Genomic DNA, 22,287 nt, shown 5'->3' with positions numbered 1-22,287 from the left:
AATAGCGTTCAGACCTTCAGATTTTACTAACGTTTCATCAAAGGACAGTCATGCAAAATAGCGTTACATCGAATATTAAATCAAAATAATTTTTCTAAGATCTGCACTTACAATGGTGTGTTTGGTATTATCCACTACCATGGCAGTTTGACATAGGGGTTTGTTCGTTTAATGGATTCCAGGTAATAAAGTGTACAACGTATGAAAGTGATCCCCTGGGTGTGTGGGGAGTTTACATCCGTAGTTGAAAGAAAATGCAATTTAGATTCCAGACTTAGAACATCTTTTCACCAAAGTGAAGGTGGTTCAATTAAAAGTATTATTATTATTTTTTTTTGCATCTCTCCCAATCATATAGCTTCTGAAAAGTAAATCAGAACAGCTGGACACACATTTTCTATTAAATTGGTATTTGAAGTCAGCCGCTTACCGGTATGATCTTAGTACGTTTGTACTCAGCTTGTATGTGAGTATATTCATGACGTGCTGTTATCTTTCTTCTTCTCATTCGATTTTCCAGCTGCTTGCCCGGTTCTGTGCAGTGGCAATGGACAATACACCAAAGGAGCCTGTTTGTGCTACAGTGGCTGGAAAGGGCCAGAATGCGATGTACCCATCAGCCAGTGTATTGATCCGTCATGCGGGGGCCACGGTTCTTGCATTGAAGGGAACTGTGTCTGCTCTGTTGGCTACAAAGGCGAAAACTGTGAGGAAGGTAAATGCTACAATACAAACTATATTTATGTGGCTTGTAGGGAATAAAGAGCACAAAAAAGAAAGACTCTATAATGCTGTGATATAAACAACTGTAATAATACTGGACAAGAAGCGCAGGAATTCAACACCTCCTCTGCTATTGGTTGCTGAAACTTTTATTTATACTGCTTTTCTGCCATGTACTTAAGATCCTAATAATTCTTTTGTTGCAGAATAATATGCCACAGGTTAAACCGAGTGATTCTTTTGTTAAGAAGTCCAGATCCATCTTTTCTTTCTCTTGGGAGTATGGATTATACTTATCAAACATTTTTAAAGTACAAAATGCGGAACAAAACCAATAAAAAGATGCTATACAAAATGGCATAATTGGAAGCCCATAAAAGCAAATATTTCAGTCGTAATTAATTCAGAAAAAGAGGAGCCAAATTTGAAAGACTACAGGTATCCATGTCACTTAGTGGCCCCATGTAGAGTAAATTATTCTTTTTACATGCAATCACGTTGAATTAAAGGAAAGTAGACGGTATACAGAAAGAATGGCAATTTAATGAATTCTAAAAAGCACTTTGTATTGAACGTTGAAGTAGCTGCAGTGTTCTGTAAGAGGAAATGTGGTGGGGAAGGAGGGGAGAATAAAGTTTTAACTAGCTGAATTGAATATGACCAAATATGGCCGGCAATGAAATATTTTAGTGATTTTTGTATATGGCTCCTTTGAATGAAATATGGCATGCCGTAAAGCGGATAGCTCTCTTTTAATACTGTTATTCTCACTTAAGAGATGTACTATAGCATTGTGAAGATGATACAATAAAAGCAAGCAAGATGACTGCTTTTTTGAAGAATCGTGGGCATTCAGTGTCCTTAATTATTATTATTAACTTATTAATTTAACTGTCACATAAAGAATACATCTTACAGTACTGATTAATACAGAGTGTGACGGAACCGGCTCGATTCGACCTTCAGACCCAGTCCTGTCCGTTCCCTCCTGGATTGCCAGCTTCTGGAGGGAGCGATTCTTCCTCCTGCCACTAGGGCACACTGCCACCACCTGTTCAATTTAGGGGTTCCTGACTGAGAGGAACAGGCCTCTCAATCCCCCTCTTCCAGTTTTGAGGCTTGGCCTCGAGGTCCTTTGCTACCCAGCACTTGGTTATCACAGAGACCAAAGTCCTTCTTTGGGAGACCCCAGGAGGATTGGCACCCTTGCCAGTTGCATGCCTTCCCCCTTCCTGGGACTGCCCTCTTACAGTAGCATGATCTAAGGCGGTTGGGGAACTATGCGTTACAGAGCTTTACTGCCAGCCTTCAAAATAGTAAAAGGTTTATTTTTAAAAAGTGAAAAGTTACAAACATAATCTTAGCCCAGCACACGATCAGCAACCAGAAGATCAAATAAAAGTTGGTTTGAAACGCATCCTTCTGCCCCTGGTTTAAAAACTGGCCTTACCAGATGTTTAAGCAGAGCAGGCACATCTAAGCTTAATAAATTACAAAATCTTCTAATGATACCTCATTGCTTCTGGCTTCCTGCATCCAGCCAGGCCCAGCCACATCGTCAAATATGGCTGCTGACTACTGGCTAAAGAGTAGCAGTCTGTTGTCTTCCAGTCCCAACTCCCAGAGAGAAGAGCCCCATGCTCCTCCAAGCAAGCACTTTTACTAATCCTCTTACACCACCCACTTTACATCACTCTCCACTCCTTGTTACCTGGTCCGCCCAGATTTAGGCGTCTTTTCCTGTTGTCCCCAGGAAGCCTCTTTTCTGGTAGGCATTCTGGGAAACTCCCCATGCATTCTGGGAAATCTCCAGCTCATTGCTGGAGATGGTCTCTTGGGCTGCTCTAGCCCAAAGTCCTCCCCACTCTGTTTCCAGCCCAGGCAGAGAAGGATGGCCATTGTCTCTTCAAGTACCTCCATTAGCATCTCTTAAGAGGTAGCCCAGATGCTGCTATAACTCCAGGGGCTACATTCCCCCCAGAGCCGGATTAACCATTAGGCAAACTAGGCGCTTGCCTATGGTCCCCAGGTCTTTGGGTGCCCTGAGTCAGCTTCCCCCCTCCCCCCAGTTTTTATAGCTGGGGTGTTCCACGCACCTCTTCTTCCAGCTGAGCTCCTTGCTGCTGCTGCAACAGCAGTCTTCCATCCGTGCATTCCTCTGTGTGTGTGTGGGGGGGGAGCTGGCAGACTGGGCACTTGTTTGGAAAGGAGGGAGAGACAGAAAGATGTCAGAGGAGCACTAGAACCCAGTGCCTGGCATGGCACGGGTGGAGGGGCACAGGAGCTCACAAGCAGCAGGTTCCTTTCATGTGTTGTGGGGAGGAAAAGGCGGCTGCTTTCTCCGTCGTGGACCCCTCTCTCCCTCCGCTTGGGCAGCTGCTGGCTCCCTCGCAGTATAAAAGGGAAACTTGGGGGGCCCTTGGAATGCACCGTCCCTTGGGCTTGGTGCTCTTTTTTGCCCTCCTTGGAGCATGAGGATGGCTGACTCGGACTTTTCTGTGCCTGCGATTCATTGACCAAAACTACCATGAAAAAGGGCCAGTCTAGCCTGCCTGGGAATATTTCATTAGCAACCAATCGGGCAACAGCGAGGGGGAGATGCCAAAATTAGGCATGAAAGGTGGACATTGTAAAATAAAAAGTGGGAGGCCCAGGGACTTAAAATGCTCAGTCTGGAGTTCAGCAGGAAGCAGTCCTATCCCCCCCCCCCAATTCATTTGGGAGTAAGCCCTAGTAGGTTTGCCAGTTCCAGTTTAGGAAAATCCTGGAGTCTGGGGGCTATGCCTCGGGCAGGGGGGAGCTGAATGGATCCCTAGATCCGCCCTTGAAAGTGGCCATTTACTCTGGGTAAATTCTGGAGATCAGTTGTCTTTTCCTGAGAACTCCAGGACCCTGACATCAGGTGCAGCCCTAATTCAGCACTGTGACTCCCCCCCCCCCCCGCCCATCATTACTTACTGTAATAGATATACCCTGCCGCCTTTCTCTCCAGTGGGGATTCAAACTGGCTCACAACGTTGCTCTCCCCTCATTCGTTTTTATCTTCGCAACATGTGAAGGTAGGTTAAGCTGACAGTGACTGGGTCTTAAGCAGGTCTACTCAGAATCCTACTCTGGTCTGTTCAATGGGACTTACTCCCAGGAAGTCTGGCACCATCAATGCAGATATTCTCCATGGCAGCTGAAAGCACTGCCTTTGTGCATTCTTCCTTCCTTCCTTTATTTTTATTTACTGCAAGTGTGGAGTAGTGGTTAAGAGTGTCAGGCTAGGTTCTGGAAGGCCTGGGTTCAAAGTCTCTGCTCTGCCATGGAAGCTCGTTGGGTGACCTTGGCTTGGCCCAGTTACACACACCTTTTCAGCCTAACCTAATTCACGGGATTGTTGTAAGGATAAAATGGAGAAGCATGATGTCAGCTGCTTCGGGTCTTTACTGGGGAGAAAGATGGGCTATAACTTAAGTCAATAGATGATACAAAAATGTGCGCGCTTTTGAGGTTCCCCGATGTAGAATTCTGGAGAAAGCGTGAGCGACATTGGGAGTCATTTGGGTTGCACCCAATAAAAAGTATAATGTGGCTATTGCTTTTGCATTCTAGATGAGGACGGTCACCTAGTCCAAAGGTTCCTTCCTTCCCGTCTTGCGGCTCTCAAACATCTGACATTCGTGTCTTGTGGCTCTCAAATATCTGGCATTTATTCTATGCGGCTCTTGCGTTAAGCAAGTTTGGCCACCCCTGCTTTATAGTCGTTAGCAGACCATGTTAAAAGGCTAGGAGTCCTGGTTAGCATTGTGATGCTGAATATCCGAAAGGCATCAGTCTCTGTGAATCCACATGCCGCCAGTGTGCTCCTAAGATCAATACTGGTTAGCGTTGCCTTCCCTGAGAGTGACACAGCTGGCAACCAGATGCTCATTAACTTTTCCTGTACTGGCTCCACTTCTGTGGAATGAGCTCTCTGTGGAGCTCATAAGGATCACACTGCTGTTGGTCTTCAGAAGGACAAAATGTTTTGTTTCTGGGTTCATTTTAAATGAAGGGTGTTTTTTTTTTTTTATGCATTTTGACATCTGACAGGTTTTATGTAAGATGTCTTTAGAAATGTGTTACTCATTGCCTTAGGAGGAAAGGTAGGATATAAATGTTTTAAAATACAAATAGAAAGTACCCTGTAGTACATAGAATCCTCTCACCTGAATAGGAGGCACCTAGGAACATAAGAGAAGCCATGTTAGATCAGGCCAATGGCCCATCCAGTCCAACACTCTGTGTCACACAGTGGCCCAAAAAAATTATATATTTATACACACACACACACACACACACTGTGGCTAATAGCCACTGATGGACCTCTGCTCCATATTTTTATCTAACCCCCTCTTGAAGGTGGCTATGCTTGTGGCCGCCACCACCTCCTGTGGCAGTGAATTCCACATGTTAATCACCCTTTGGGTGAAGAAGTACTTCCTTTTATCCGTTTTAACCTGTCTGCTCAGCAATTTCATCGAATGCCCACGCGTTCTTGTATTGTGAGAAAGAGAGAAAAGTACTTCTTTCTCTCCTTTCTCCATCCCATGCATTATCTTGTAAACCTCTATCATGTCACCCCGCAGTCGACGTTTCTCCAAGCTAAAGAGCCCCAAGCGTTTCAACCTTTCTTCATAGGGAAAGTGTTCCAGCCCTTTAATCATTCTAGTTGCCCTTTTCTGGACTTTCTCCAATGCTATAATACCTTTTTGAGGTGCGGCAACCAGAACTGCACACAGTATTCCAAATGAGACCGCACCATCAATTTATACAGGGGCATTATGATACTGGCTGATTTGTTTTCAATTCCCTTCCTAATAATTCCCAGCATGGCATTGGCCTTTTTTTTATTGCAAACGCACACTGTCTTGACATTTTCAGTGAGTTATCTACCACGACCCCAAGATCTCTCTCTTGGTCAGTCTCTGCCAGTTCACACCCCATCAACTTGTATTTGTAGCTGGGATTCTTGGCCCCAATGTGCATTATTTTGCACTTGGCCACATTGAACCGCATCTGCCACGTTGATGCCCACTCACCCAGCCTCAACAGATCCCTTTGGAGTTCCTCACAATCCTCTCTGGTTCTCACCACCCTGAACAATTTAGTGTCATCCGCAAACTTGGCCACTTCACTGCTCACTCCCAACTCTAAATCATTTATGAACAAGTTAAAGAGCATGGGACCCAGTACGGAGCCCTGCGGCACCCCGCTGCTTACCGTCCTCCACTGCGAAGACTGCCCATTTATACTCACTCTCTGCTTCCTATTACTCAGCCAGTTTTTGATCCACAGGAGGACCTGTCCTTTTACTCCATGACTCTCAAGCTTTCTAAGGAGCCTTTGAAGAGGAACTTTATCAAAAGCTTTCTGGAAGTCAAGGCAAACAACATCTATCGGGTCTCCTTTGTCCGATAGATGTTGTTTACAAGAAATGGGGCACATGTGACCCATACCAATATGAGAACCAATCCTCAGTGCAGTTTTAGCGCACCTCCCTCCTATAGCATATGCATGTCCTCATAGGACTCGGTCTCCATACCCCTCACCATCTTCAATGCCCTCCTCTGGACCCGTTCCAGCTTATCTCTATCCTTCTTAAAATGTGGTGCCCAAAACTGAACACAAGACCCCAGGTGAGGTCTTACCAGAGCAGAGTAAAGTGACACCATCACTTCACGTGATCTGGACGCTAGACTTCTGTTGATACAGCCCAATATTGCATTTGCCTTTTTTAGCCACCAGTGCCTGCAGGCTGCAGGGGGCCACAGGCAGCGAAATGGGCACTCCAACTCTTGAGATAATTTGCAAGGGGCCCCCCAAGATTTCAACTGCCTAGGGGCCTCCACAGGGTTTAATCCGGCCCTGATTCCCCCCACCTTTCCTACTTGTCTCTGAGATCAGAGACTGACCCTTTTTTTAAAAGCCAGCTTGCCACCTCTCCAGGAGGCATGGCATTTCTCCACACAGAGCAAAGAGTGTGCTCCCTCTTTTCAAGGTAGCGAAATGGCCTGCTTCTACCTACACATCCGAAGTATATTGTCTGCTCACGTCTGTAGGTAGGTAGTCTGTAGGTAGTTCATGGGCTCATGTCTGTAGGTAGTTCATGAGAAGGTCGTTCTCTCTCCTTATTGCAGGATGGGAATAAGGCATTTCGAACATGACCTCTAACTTTCTCTGACCTTTTCTTTGCAGCCGTTCTATGTAAATTAGAGCTATAACGATTTTACTTCAGTCCCTCCTCGGGTGCTATGTGAAGATAATTGTCAATGTACCCGCTTTCCTTGATGAATGAAAAGTGAATCTGGGGCTGCTGTCGGACAACAGACTCAGTGCAACCCGGCCCTGCCTCTAATTAATACAGGGGGGGGGGGGGGGTTGTAATGGTTTTGATCAGATGTCCCACCGTAACCCGCTTCAGTCCACACTCGCTCCATGGTTGATCGATCATGTTATGACTGTGCAGCAACTAAAGTGGGCAGTCCGACAGCTTTTGTGCCATCATTTGTCCTCCGAGCATGGGAAGCAGGACTTCAAACTCCTGGCAGGATGGCGGCAGCTGGTGGCCAATGGAATTGCTGGAGGAGGCTGCTGCGCTATGTAGTTCAAAGTGGGGGGAATGTGTTTGAAACTGTGCCTTGGAGGTTTTCTTAAGAAAAACGCAGTCTTGAGAAGCTCCCATGAGAGAGAGAAAGAGAGAGAGATTTCTGCAAACTGCAAATAATAAACACACAAGCAGTTATTGATGACCCAGGGGTGGTTTTGTGCTTATGCACACGTCCCTACATGATAAAAGGGGAGGGGGATAGATGGGAAGGTTTGCACTTTCCAACGGGCTTCAGTTCACAACAGGGGAGTTCAGACATCCAGAAATGCAGGATGAAAGCACTGACATCTGTAAGGACTGAATTTTCCCAGGTGTCTAATAACTCCACTTCAAAGGTGGGTCAGAACGGGGTGCCAATGGGATATGGGAGGCAGATGTCACTGTCTGATTGTGCACTTTGAATCCAGGAGGGGACAGCAACAACTTTGGATCAAAGTGTTCATTTGATGACAGCCCTGGTGTGGTGATATGTAGGCCAAACCATCATTCACCTTAGTTTTGCTGTTCTCTCCCAGCTAAACCAGGAGGGAAAGTAAAGCCTGTTTTGACTAATACAGGTTATTTTGACTTCGTGTTCTTAACATGTGTAGTTCGCTATTAAGCACTGTTAGTGCAAATTCAGTTGCTAGACCAGTGACCCAGGATAGCACACTCTCATCAGATCTCAGAAACGAAGCATGGTCAGTCCTAGTTAGTACTGGATGGGAGACCACCGAAGAAGGCCAAGGGTGCTAAGCAGTGGCAAGCAACAGCGAACCGCCTCAGCAGCCTCTTGAAAACCTTACGGGATCACTATAAGTTGGTTGCAACTTGACAACACTTTCCACCACCACACCAATAAGCAATAAAGATGTGCATATGGGTTTGTAAGAGATAATATGAACATATGAAGCTGCCTTATACTGAATCAGACCCTGGGTCCATCAAAGTCAGTATTGTCTTCTCAGACTGGCAGTGGCTCTCCAGGGTCTCAAGCTGAGGTTTTTCACACCTATTTGCCTGGACCCTTTTTTGGAGATGCCGGGGATTGGACCTGGGACCTTCTGCTTCGCAAGCAGATGCTCTACCACTGAGCCACCGTCCCTCCCCTAATAACAGCTTAAGAGATACAAACAAAACCCTTTCCTGCTCTCCCCTGGCTGCTTTGTAAGCCCCCACCCATCCAGATGATTCTCTGACAGTCTACAATATAAACAATAACTCAAGAGATTCCATCTGTGTAAATTTTTAGATAGATAGATAGATAGATAGATGAATTTATTGTCATTGTTCTCAACAAAAAGAGAGCAACGAAATGAGGTGCTCTTCCACAAACATACCAACACATCAAACACACATATTCATAAACCATTTAAATACATCTGAAACCATTAAACCATTTAAACCATTAAAACCATTTAAATACATCTGAAACCATTAAACCATTTAAACCATTAAAACCATTTAAATACATCTAAAATGGATAAACATTCATAAAACCATTAAAACCATTTAAACCATTAAATAAACATTCATAAAACCATTAAACATTCATAAAACCATTAAAACCATTTAAACCATTAAATACATCTAAAACAGATAATCCTTCATAACCCTGCATTTAACCTAACCACAGCACTTGGATAGAAACTGTCCTTAAATCTGTTTGTCCTAGCCTTCAACACTCTATATCGTCTACCTGACGGTAAGATCTCAAAAAGCAAATGGCCCAGATGTGTATGGTCCCTTAGGATCATTTGTATCTTCCTTTTACATGCCATATTATACAGATCCACCAATGAGGGGAGAGAACATCCACAAATCTTTTGTGCTCTTCTCGTCACTCTTTGGAGCACCCTTCTCTCTGCTTCCGTGCAGCTCCCAAACCACACGCAGAGGCAATAAGATAAAATGCTCTCAATGGAACTACGATAAAAGGCAACCAGCAGACTCCCTGACAGTTGTAGTGATCTTAAGAGTCTTAAGTAGTATAGTCGTTGCTGGGCCTTTTTCTCTAGAGCTAAAGTATTTGCCCCCCATGTTAGATCCTGTTTCATGGTAATTCCCAGAAACTTCCATTCTGTCACCTGTTCTACCATAACACCATCAATAAACAACGGCTGGGTGTCCAAACTACTCTTCCTGTAATCCACTATAATTTCCTTCGTCTTATTTATATTTAAAATAAGATTATTTACTTTACACCAAAGGGACAGCTGTTGAACTTCCCTCCTGTATGCAGACTCATCATCTAATTTGTAGTGTCGGTTTTACTATATATTGTTTTTATGATATATGTTGTCCATCGCCTGAAGCCTGGCATAAGTCAGGAAGGGATGATTAACTCATTAACTGAAATAACAACAACAACAATAAAATGTCAATTAAGCTGCAACTAGCCTTGCCTGAAAGAGAAGACCTGGAAGAAAAAAAATACAGAAAGCTTCAATCTTCAATAATGGCCAGTCCATTAATGATCTACTTTATTTCATTTATATAACTACATTGAATAAAATCACATTTAGTCCATTCCAGAAGATCTTTAGAGATGTGACTCTTACCACCTTATAAAACATGGGGGCTACTCCTTAAAAGGACCTCCTGTATTGTTACCAACCTCCATGAGTGTCTGGTGATCTCCCGCCATTACAAATGATCTCCAGCTGACAGAGATCAGTTTATCTGGAGAAGCTGGCTGCTTTGGAGGGCAGATTCTGTCATTATACCCCACTGGTCCCTTCCTTCCTCAAACCCCTTCCTCCTAAGGCTCCACCCCCAAAATTTCCAGGTGTTTCCCAATCCAGAGCTGGCAACCCTACCCTCCTATGATTCCTGCCAGTTTCCTGCATGGAGGCTCCATCCTGCACCCCCAGTGAATTGGCAGGTACGCGTGATTGGAAGGAGACCATGGAGCTCCTCCTAAGGCTCCACCCCCAAAATTTCCAGGTGTTTCCCAATCCAGAGCTGGCAACCCTACCCTCCTATGATTCCTGCCAGTTTCCTGCATGGAGGCTCCATCCTGCACCCCCAGTGAATTGGCAGGTACGCGTGATTGGAAGGAGACCATGGAGCCTAATGGACCCTACGAGGTTCCAGAAAGCTCTGCGGGATCTGTATCCCCCTAGCAGACCATTGGATGAGCTAGTGGAAGACTAGTAGAACCAACTTTCCGAAGCCATCGGTGAGGTCACTCCCCAGTGCCCTCCGGTCTCATAACAAATTGGTACCACAATATTCCCTGGAACTAAGGTGGATGAAACGGGAGTTAAGATTACTAGAGGGAGGGTGGTGATAAGCCCACAATGAAGCAACATAAACATTCTATAGGTAATTGATGAAAACCTATAACATGGCAGTGAAAGCTGCCAAGAAGGATTTTTATGAGACCTCCATTGCAACTGCAAGCTCTCACCGTGCCCAATTAGAATAATTTGGTCTCTAACTACTCTGCCTCAGGGCATGCCAAATGCTAGAGAATTGAAAATAGGCTGTGAAGCATTTTGCAGATAGTCTTATCACTCTGCCGCAGCCTTCCAGTCACACTTGATACAATAAGGAAACTGGAAGCCCTTGTCCATCTTTGTATCCATTTGTGGACTATTTCAGTCTCTTCTCCCAGGATGAAGTCGAGAAGACTCTGGTAGCTGTAAAGCCTACGTGCCCTCTTGATCCCTGCCCATCATTACTGGTTAAAGCCTCAGGCAATGAGGCACAGGCCCCTTCTGCCCAAGAAATCCCTATCAACGAGGACTTTCCCAGGGGGACTGAAGGAGGCAGTGGTTCATCCTCATCTTTAAAAATCATCTTTGGACCCTATGGTCCTCATCAACTATTGTCCAGTGTACAACTTGCCGTTCCTGGTTAAGGTAGTTGAGAGTGCAGTGGTGACACAGTTCCAGGTCTTGGAGGATGGTAACATCCTGGATCTCTTTCGCACTTCCCATGGGATGGAGACAGTGCTGGTTGTCCTGGTGGATGATCTCTAGAGACATCTCTAGAGACATCTGGATTGAGGCAGATCGGCGCTGCTGATACTTCTCAATCTGTCAGTGCCATTTGATATGGGTGACCATGATGTGTTGACCCACTTACCTTGCAGCTGTGGGGATATGAGGGCTTGCCTTGCAGTGGCTGGTCTTATTTTTCCATGTTTGGGGGCAGAGAGTGGTACTGGGGGGGGGGGGGATTATCTCAACAACACTCAGTAGTTTCCCAGTAGGAAGCTTCCATAGAATGCGCCAATTTGGAAAAAGTTCCTTCTCTTATGAATTTTTTCCTGGCCTCCAATCTTTGTCTTCTGTCATTAATACCTCCGGGCGTATATTTCCTGGCAACATCCTGTCTCTAGCTCTTGGCTCTCTTGCTGCATCTCAGAAATCAATTGCTTTCCTGCTCTTATTCAAATAATATAATCACCTTGCCCAGTCCCGATTATTCTTGACCCACCTTTTCAGCAATGGGCTATCAACACCTATTCTCTCTCTCTCTCGGCTTGACTTCGCGAACGAAGATTTAAGAAGGGTGCAGTAGTCCACGTCTGCTGCAGAGTCGCTGGTGGCTGACAAGACCAATGCGGGACAGGCAGATCCGGCCACAGTGGCTGCAGGGAAAAGTCTGATTTGGGGTTGGTGCTGTAGCAGTGCGATTCTTCCTTAATCTCCTTTTGTCCTCAAGACCAGCTATGCGTGCGTTCTCAAAGGAAGAGACAGCCTGGTGGATGGTGTGCCTCCATGCTTTGCGATCTGAGGCTAGGTCAGACCACTGGTGATGGTTGATGTGACAGGTGCCAAGGGATTTCTTCAAGGAGTCCTTGTCCCTCTTCTTTGGTGCCCCTCTATTTCGATGGCCGGTGGAAAGTTCGCCATACAGAGCAATCTTGGGAAGGCGGTGGTTTTCCATCCTAGAAATATGCCCTGCCCAGCGCAGCTGCGTCTTCAACAGCAGTGCCTCGATGCTTGTAACCTCCGCCCTCTTGAGGACTTCAGTGTTGGTCACAAAGTCACTCCAGTGGATGTTGAGGATGGTGCGAAGGCAGCGCTGATGAAAGCGCTCAAGGAGTTGCAGGTGATGACGGTATAACACCTATTAGGCACATTAATATCAACACCTATTAGTATTAGTATCAACACCTATTAGGCACACACAAAACCCATCATCCAGCTTCCTGAGATCCTTTGTATGTCTCAGCAAAACCCATCAACTTGTTCCTGCAGACATTGTCACACCACTTCATAATCCCATCCTGCATCATTCTAAGGAATATCCTGACCACCTATGCCTCAGGATAGGTTTTTACCTATTTAAGGAGGCATTCTGAACATTCTCAGTGTGTTCAGTTTAGGCAGCTTCAGACTTGCACCCCCAAACTTCATTTGGGTACCTTCCACAGTAGAGTGCTCATCCCCTATTCTATCCGCTAACTACTATTTGTGTGTGTGTGTTAGTTTAATTGTATGTGCGTGTTTTTATCATATTACTAGGAGTAAGACCCATTGTGAAGAAGAATCCAACAGGCTCTAAGAAGGAGGCTCTGGGTGAGTTCCTGCCACCCTTGCTGTCTTCCCACCCATCCAAGTGAAGGCACTGTCTCCCCCCCCCCCCACACCTAAAGGGTAGGTTATCTTTGCCATCTAGAGAGCAGCTGTAATTCAGCCCTCACCTGGAGATTGGCAACAGTGGCTCCCCAGGAGGAAGGACCTCTCCCTCAGAGGCCTGTAGTGATACCTTAGGAATTTCCCACCAACCTGGAAAGGTATCACTAAAGGCCTCTGGGCAAGTGCCCCCCCCCCCAGTCTTGCTGTCTTCCCACCGACCCAAGTGAAGGATTAATCCCCCCGCCCTCAGGAGAGGTGATCTCAGCCATCTGGAATTTCCTAACCTGGAGTTGGCAACCCTGAAGCCTCTAGATAGGAAAAGGACAGACTTTTTTCACCGGGAAGGGGACCAAAGCACCTTACATCATTCTCCTTATTCCTCTCCCTCCTTTGATCTGAACAACAGCCCTGTGAGACTTCCCTGACTCTTTCTCAGGCAACCATCCTGGGGTGAGAGGAGGAAGGAGGGAGTGAAACACAGTAAAAGGGGGACAGCCGTGCCCTCCAAGGCAGTGCCAGGCTCCCTGGCTATTGCAGTGGCCTTTGAAGTCTGCGTGTGCTGGGGGGCCATCTGTGTGGGCTGTTGGCAGGGCCTTTCATGAGGCTGCAGGAGTTGCAATGAATGAGGCTGCACTGAGCCCCAACGAATCAGGATGGTCGGATATGCCACCACGCCAGGAAAATTATACTATATGATGATTTTTATTTTTAATAAAATTCCTTTCTTTATTCAGTTGGTTTGGTCAAAATATATCTCTATGAATTAGTACTGGTATGTAGGTCAATGGTGACCACATGATTACATGAAATACCTACTGGCACTTCACTTTTGGGATGTACACATAAACAGTCAGTGAATAGTGCTTGTCTTTGGAATGTAAGTTACAGCTTTTGTGTTTGATAGCACCAAATGCTTACCTATTTTACTTCATTTATTTATACCCTGCCTTTCCTCTTGGCTCTTGAAACACTTACAGAAATGAAAGTTTTTTAAGGAGCCACTGGATTTCTGTTCTATAAAATTTGCAACTTTTCTGCGTGAAAAGCAAACGTAGCCTATATGAATGCCATATAGTTTCTTGATAGTTATAGTCTGCACACAATTATTGGCAGTGCAGCTCCTAGCCTTTTCACTATATATACAAGTAGATCCCATTAAGGTAGTGTCAGAGGATAGCCATGTTGGTCTTCAATAAAAACAGCTAGCTTTTGAGTATTAGCACCTTAGAGACCAACAAGATTTTGGGGATATAAGCTTTCAAGAGTCAAAGCTCCCTTTGTTGTTCCTACATTACCTATGCTTTACACGTCAGTATGCCACTGGAGTCAGTAGCTTTTACTGTCTTCTAAACACCTTGTTGTTTCTTTATGTTACCAGCAGGACTTTTTTTTTTTTTCTGGAAAAAGAGGTGCCAGAACTCTCAAGAGGAAAATGAAGGCGAAACACACAGGTGCCCCTCACGCTTTTAAACATTTTTCGAGCACTTTGTTTCCGCAAAGAGGTTCCGATACTATATTCCATTGCGTTCTCCCAGGAAAAAAGAGCCCTGCTTACTGTAATTAGCGCAGCAGTGTCTCAAGTTGTGGACTGCTCAGTTTACTCAGCTGTACGTTTCATTTGACGTTAATGAAGTCCCTTCTTAGAAGAGGCTATGTGTGACCACTGTAATCTGACCTGTAAGAAATGTGTGTGTTTGGGAAAACACCATCTATTATTTAATCAAAAGCACTAAAGGATGAGGAATCTGAAAGGTAAATGGATTTGAGAAAGCAAGGTGTATTAACTACAAATATGGAAGGTGAAGAGCATGAGAAGAAATGTTAAAATAACTGTTTGCATGCATCATTTGACAGAACGAAATTCCCCTACCAAGGGCATTGCTTCTATAACTATTGTGGGCAGTGCTTCATTGTATAAAAGGAATTACCAGGTGATTCCTTGTCAGTCTTAAAATATCATTCCATTATATTTAAAGGATTAACACAGGAGTGAAACAAATAAACATATGTGCACTTTTATTAAAGGGTAAAAATGTTCCGTATTGATTTGTGGCTCTAAACAAAATGGTTTAGGTTGATGCATACCCTGCTTTCCCACTAGGAAATGGAATAAGGATACTGTAGGTCAGCATTTTTCCCTGCTTGCTTTTTATTTCAGATATTCATCATAGTCATATCGTTTAAACAATTTACCTGAAATAGCCATGGCACTGAAATCGATATTTGTGATCTACAGATTTTGCTGCATAAACACAGTTGCGCTATTACATTTGCACACAAAAAATGAAATAGCTTACTTGTCAAGCTTCATTCAGTGCCGTTTGGAGTGGAGAGGGAGTAAAATTAACAAATTAGGCTTAGTTAGCAGTGTTTTTCTTGTCAGTTTCTTGATCGAGTCATTTTTCAACGGCATTTCACTTTATACATATAATTCATAGTCCATGGGGGGGGGGGGGGGGCAAAAGGACCATATTGTTCAGAAAAGTCCTTGACCTCTTTTTTTGGTCCTTGTGAGAATAAATTATATCCCCTGTCCTTTTAGTCAAATCTATGGAGACTCTGTTACTAAATGAGTTCTAGTGATCTGAGCTCTAAGGGGTTGGTGGATTCCCATATGGCTTACTGTTGAGATACACTGCTTAAGCACAACACAGGCACCACACACAAAACTTGTTGAAACAGCATTGTACAAGAGCCCAAGGAAAAAAAGTGTTGTGGTTCAGAGCCAATTCTCATAGCCATTTGAACCCTATGGCAACCACCACTGACTTTCAGTGTATTATCCCGTAGCAAAACAACATTATACATTTAGCCTAGATTGCCTTTTCACACTTTAATGAAAGTGTTCTTTTAAAATCCTTTTGGAGTACGTACTGAAAATCAATTTCAGTGAATTCAGCATTCACCATCTTGTTAAAGACTGTTAACCCCTGGAAGTTAATATATGAACATATGAAGCTGCCTTATACTGAACCAGACCCTCGGTCCATCAACGTCAGTATTGTCTCCTCAGACTGGCAGTGGCTCTCCAGGGTCTCAAGCTGAGGTTTTTCACACCCATTTGCCTGGACCCTTTTTTGGAGATGCCAGGGATTGAACCTGGGACCTTCTGCTTCCCAAGCAGATGCTCTACCACTGAGCCTCCGTCCCTCCCGATAATACTTACTGACTGGAACGTGTGTCCTCCAACAGACTTGAATATTCATGAGAATCAGTGCTCAAGAATTAGGTGCTGGGTTTCCATTGGTTTCTACCATCTTAGCTGTAAGTTAAAGTAAATACTTTGAGCAATATTATTCCTCTGAAATAAAAGTCTACAGCTGCAACGCCTAGAACAATTGCTGGAAAGATTTACCATGGGTTCATCGATGCCAATAAATGAGTGTGTGGCTTTTTCTGTCTCATGTCATTGGTTTGTTCTTCAGCAACAAATCTTGAAAGTTTCCCTCCTTCTTGCATGTTATGATTCAGTGTAATGGAAAGGTGGAAGACTGATGTGTTTTTCATTCTTTTATTATTGCTTTTATTTACATTGCTTTTATTATTATTTTCATTTAAAGACATTTCTGGTGTGTTTCAAAAGTTACTTTATTCACCTAACTTTAGACTGAGGCAGACTGAGAGAAATATGTTTTTGGTACTTTGTTCAGTCCTTAGGAATTCTTTACTCCAAATGTCATTCTAGCTAGAAGACAGAATTCATCAATTTTTTTAAAAGAAAACTTTTTTTTTTCAATGAAGCAAACCATAAAGCCCATTTTTGTTCTAGTACTGGGGCTACCGGCCTGTCTAGAATATATGGCTGTCCTGAAAGAATCTAACCAAAGTTTTGTGTTCACTTAGAAGCAATAGCAAAATAGCGTATGGCACAATCCTAGAAACAGGTTCTTTAGAACCTATACTAGAATATAGGCTGCTTAGATGTAGGCCCACCAAAGTTTAGGACCTGGCCAAATCTTTAAGGACCGGTAAATTTCTTCTACCAGCTCTGATGGCTCAAGCTACCCTGATCTTGTCAGAGCTCAGAACCTAAGCTGGGTCAGCCCCAGTTAATATTGGATGGAAGACCACATGTAGGGATACTACACAGAGGGAGGCAATGGCAAGCCACCTCTGAACATATCTTGCCTTGAAACCATATGGAGTTGCCATAAGTCACTTTACTTGATGGTAATTTAAATGCACACACATCCCTCCTCTAGTGTTCTTGTTGCAGGGATCTTAAAGGGAGAAAGATCTGGTTAGCAGTGCTGCATTCTGAGAGTGCTGGATAGACTTTCTTCTGCCATTTCAGACAGCAGTAAACTGGACAATGAAGAGTCTTGGAATGGTTACATTTCCTGGGGCTCAGATTCCCTGATTGTGTCACTGATCTCAGGCAATGGACCTTTCTGTATTAACAGTGCAATCCGGGTTAGAATTACTCTGCTCCAAGCACATTGATTTCAACTGTAATAACTTTACATTGGATTGCACCTTACAGCACCTGGGTTGCTAGGAGGGCTGTTTCTGTTAACTAACAATGTAGTCCTAAGTATATTGACACTATCTGAAGACCACTGACTTAGAGGGTGTGATTCTGCTTAAAGCTGCACTAAGAATAGGCCTCAGTTTGGCACGGAGCTCACCGGAGCAGCGCTCTGGAAGCTCCAGCCCCCACAGGGCCCTAATCCACCTGCAACCCGCCTCTCCAGCTGTTGGAGAGGCATGGGCTGATTGGGCTTTTCTCGCCATGGCTGGTAATGCAAGAGAAATATCTCTCTCCCCCCCCCCCCCATATGCACCTTCTGGACTGCCCAAGAGGCTGGAAACTCAGGAGGCTGGAAACACAGGAGGAAGATCTCCCCCCACACACCTTCTGGACAGGATGGCTGGGCATCATCCTGTGTTTCCACCTTTGGCTCTCTCCTCCCTCCATGCCTCCCGGACTACCTGAGAGGTGCGGGGTAGCTGGGCTTTGTTCTGCATTTCCAGCCTTGGCTGAAAATGCAGGAGGAAGATCTCTTCCCCCTGCAAGCCTCCCAGACTGTTATTATGCTAATGAGTTCCAGCACTTATTTTTCTACAAAATGACCCCTAACTAAGAAGGGTGTGACTCTGCTTAGAGCTGCATTGTAAGTGCTTAATCTCTGCAACTGCCAAAGGACAATGACTGTAATGATTGGAACCTCTCTGTTGTGTTCTTTAGATCGTAACAAAATGAAATGTCTCTGTATGAAGGAAAAGCATAAATGTGTACAGTCAAAACGGCAGAAGCATAGAATAAAATTAGCAAATCATAGTGCCACAGCTGAAGAGTTCTCACAACTTTTATAAATAAGAACAAAATAAATTACAAGTCTACAACTCGGTGTGTGTAAAAGCCAAACTACTGAGATGTAGAAAATCATAATTTTCAATGCCTAGTATGATTTAGTGTTGACTGAATGAGAGAAATTAATAAAATGAAGATAACCAAGGAAGGGAAGAATACAGCGCAGGGCAGGAAATGAACTGATCATATTTTAATAAATTTAAATCAACATGGGTCTGATGAAGTATACTTTTGGGTCCTGAGGGAATTAGCTGAAGAAATTACAAGGCCATTAGCAATTAACTTTGAGGGCTCCTGGAAGTCATGTGAAGGGGAGAAAGATGGAAGGGAAAGGGTCAGGAATTATAGATCCATTTGTTTTATTTCTGTAGTAGGTGAGCCAGTTGAATAAATTACCTTAAAAATGTGTGGGCAGATGGAATGATATAGGATTATTTAGTAGCGAAGAGATATGTGCATTGAACCAATCATGGTAGATTTTGTACGGGGAAACTATTGGGTAAATAGAATGCCGTCTACATTCATTTCATTCAAACTTTAAATAGAGTTTCACGGAATATTTTCTTTCGTAATTCCCCAACCTGAATGGCCTGAAGTTTAGGGCAAGTCTCTGTTTATTCTCTGTAACAATCCCCCAGCTTACTTGACAGGGATTAGTCCAAGGATAGCCTCCTCCCCCCAGCCTTGCCTACATCCACATCAGCTGATGGTGGTCTTGGATAATAGGTGGTTCTTGTTTGCTCTAAAAGAGCTGCAAAGAGAGTTCAAGGCAGGAATGGCGATACCTGGATTCAAGTGTTGTTGTTTGTCCAAGTCTGCATGGTCTGCCAGCATACTTCCTTCTGCACCCTCTTAATAACTGTTCCGTCTAGGGGCATGGTTGCTGAATAGAATAAGAATGAGTGATCCCGAAAGCTTGAAAAGACCATGGTTGGGTTTCATTTTTTTTAAGGTGTTGACTATTTTTAAGTCTTAAAAATTTGCCTTGAAGGAAAGGAAAACACTCTCGTACTCTCATGGAATACAAGCCAGAACGATAAGCGTACAGATCAAGCTTGGGACACACAAATTCACATTTTTTTATATATTTTTCTTCAGCTACCACACAGATTCACATAGCCTTTTCTTTATCTCCCTTTGAGTGAATTTAATGAAGGCTTGCCCCCCCACATTTCTCTTCAATGAGCTCATGTGTCAAACCCCCGCAGTGTAATTTAACTCAAAGAAGTACAAAAACTGGCTTGAACGGGTGCTTAGGAATGTTGCCGTGTAAATATTGAAGTGTTACATTCACTTCTGAATCACAGGACGAGGTTTCCAATGTCAGCTGATTTGGTTTCCCTGTTGAATATAAAGCATACATGGGCTGGGATATTCAGCTCAGCCTTTCTAACCTTCTATAACGACATTCACAAAAAAATACACCGGTAGGACTGAAACAATTTCTTAGCATCACTTGCGAAAACTCCCTAACTCTTTTCATGTCTTAGAACTGACTTCTGTAGTTTCCTCTAGCGCTCAGTTTTCTAATGCACTCATCTAGGTTCTAGGAAATTACAGCTTTCTGTTTTCATAGCACTGTAATCAGATTTAAACTCACAATGGTGTTGATAGATCACATTATCCCATCTGCTTACATTAAATGCTAATATATATGAAAGAGCAGATATTTCAGAGAATACAGGGCTCCGTGAATTTTGTCTCTTAATTGTGAAGGATTTCTAAAGATTAGAGAAAACTTCCTTTCATTACTGATTCAGCAGCACGCACAGGCTGAGGAATGAATGCCAATCATTTTTAGGCATTGAGCTGCAAATTAATACAAACTAGTCGTGAATTCATTTTACCTTGATCTTCAATTCCATAGCGAAAGGCTCTTTGTGAACAGAGTAATGCAGATCCATCGTCAAAACAAAACCAACCAGGCACCAATAAAGCTCTGCCTACTCAACGTCAACATCTGGGCTATAAGACAAGAGCCACACAGTTACATTCATCAACCGTCATATAGAGTTTTTCATTCCCATTCTACCACTGAATATACTCAAGCGTGAGACAGCAGAATAATGGCAGAAAGGAAGTGTTTCAGGGCTGCTTAGCAAAGTTGTAGACCATATAGGTGAAAACAGCCATGGCTAGTTGAACTTGTGCATACTCCTTTGTGAGAAGAAAACGGTTGAGGAGAGCATAACGGGAAAATGGCGACCAAAAAAGGGACTGCCATTCCCACAATGCATAATATATTTGCTTAGATGCAACATTCTCATGACCTGTTTATATATTTTTGTGTTTTTGTATGGAGCTTAGAACTGTTGATACTTTGTGCTTTAAGTATGTCTTGTTAGGATCTGTTTGAAATCATTCATGTGTGCATATATGTTGTGGGAGCCTTTGTCTTCTATCCAAAGTATATATGGGCCAGCTTATGCATTCCTTTGTGGCCTCGTTTTGCCTTTTAGGTGTTTGGTGCCAGTTTGGTGTAGTGGCTAAGTGTGCGGGCTCTTATCTGGGACAACCGGGTTTGATTCCCCACTCCTCCACTTGCACCTGCTGGAATGGCCTTGGGTCAGCCATAGCTCTGGCAGAGGTTGTCCTTGAAAGGGCAGCTGCTGTGAGAGCCCTCTCCAGCCCCACCCACCTCACTGGGTGTCTGTTGTGGGGGAGGAAGGTAAAGGAGATTGTGAGCCGCTCTGAGACTCTTCGGAGTGGAGGGCGGGATATAAATCCAATATCTTCATCTACCTCACAGGGTGTCTGTTGTGGGGGAGGAAGGGAAAGGAGATTGTGAGCCGCTCTGAGACTCTTCGGAGTGGAGGGCGGGATATAAATCCAATATCTTCATCTACCTCACGGGGTGTCTGTTGTGGGGGAGGCAGGTAAAGGAGATTGTGAGCTGCTCTGAGACTCTTCGGAGTGGAGGGCGGGATATAAATCCAATATCTTCTTCTATCTTCTTTGTTTTTATGGAGAATGTACATGCACGGAAACTGTGAAAACTTCCCCCAACAGGTTGCTCATGTACCACTTCATGTAGAGACCAATGTGTTGTAGAGTAGCAGTCTAGTATCTGGGAGATCTGGGTTCAACTTCCCACTTATGCCATGGAAGTTCAGTTGGACCAGTCACAAACTTTCAGGCCTAACCTACCACACAGGGTTGTGGTGAAGATAAAACGGAGGAGAGGAGAACAATGTAGGCTGATTTGGTTTCCCTATTGGAGAGAAAGATGGGGTACAGATGAGTTAAATAAATCTTCTCCTCATGCATATCTTGGTCGAGAGAACGTTAATTGTTTTCCTTGAGAGCTCAGTTCAGTTACACTGAATTGTTATTGTCAAATAGTATTCATTCTATTGCCAGTAAAACTCCCACCACATACACACACATACTTAACATGGTATTGGCACTAATATTCATTGCACTGGAGTCTGCAGAGCTGACAGGCAAGAATCGTTCCAGATGGGTAGCCATAAGGGCTAAATCAGACAAGATGCTTGGAGATCACGTTTGAGCTTCCAAGTATCCCCAACCCCCTTCATCCCTTCCCTTCCTTTAAATATGTGGCACATAGGATTCTGATTCATATTGCAACCATTTTGGGGGAGGCAAATATAATGGTCCTGTATCAGGGTTCCATAAAAATTATTATTTTTAATCCTGTGGCAACTAAGGTCAAGTTTGTTCAGTCGAGTAGCAGAGAAGGAGAGTGAGGTCAGCCACTCCCTGCTTTGTACCAAGGCAAAGCTTGTGCGATCAGAATCTTCATTAGTACTTTGATTCGTTCAAGACTCGGTAAAATGCAAACGATTGGATACTTGTTGGCGACTACTTATAGAAACAACGTGTAAGTCTGTGCCATCGCGACGCCTGTAGAAAAGGACCAGAATAAAAACTGTTTCAGGGGTTCCAGTATTTGGAATATATTGGAGGAATGGCCCTACCTCTTTGTTTATAAGCATACACCCATTTTTCTTTTTTTTTGAGCAGAGTGGCCTTTTTTATGTTTTCAGACTCCCAGAATAGATAACCTCAAGAACAGTAAG

At 43.9% G+C, this 22,287-nt stretch overlaps 1 protein-coding gene and 1 non-coding gene across 4 annotated transcripts in view; one reads left to right on the top strand and one right to left on the bottom strand.

The window, feature by feature from the left end:
* TENM2 (teneurin transmembrane protein 2) overlaps window positions 1-22,287 on the top strand; it is a 1,752,117-nt gene that overhangs the window by 1,526,726 nt on the left and 203,104 nt on the right. For all 3 annotated transcript variants that reach the window (XM_060240624.1, XM_060240625.1, XM_060240626.1), the window contains one exon: window positions 521-715. In XM_060240624.1, coding sequence (XP_060096607.1) covers window positions 521-715 — 195 coding nt within the window. The remainder of the gene's footprint in view (window positions 1-520; window positions 716-22,287) is intronic.
* On the bottom strand, window positions 8,370-8,436 carry TRNAR-GCG (transfer RNA arginine (anticodon GCG)). The gene has a single exon. It is a non-coding gene; the product is annotated as a tRNA-Arg (tRNA).

The sequence above is a fragment of the Heteronotia binoei genome, chromosome 5, assembly GCF_032191835.1.
Source record: "Heteronotia binoei isolate CCM8104 ecotype False Entrance Well chromosome 5, APGP_CSIRO_Hbin_v1, whole genome shotgun sequence".
Taxonomy (NCBI): domain Eukaryota; kingdom Metazoa; phylum Chordata; class Lepidosauria; order Squamata; family Gekkonidae; genus Heteronotia; species Heteronotia binoei.
Note: the sequence above shows the minus strand (reverse complement) of the source record. Positions and strands in the feature narration are given on the sequence as shown.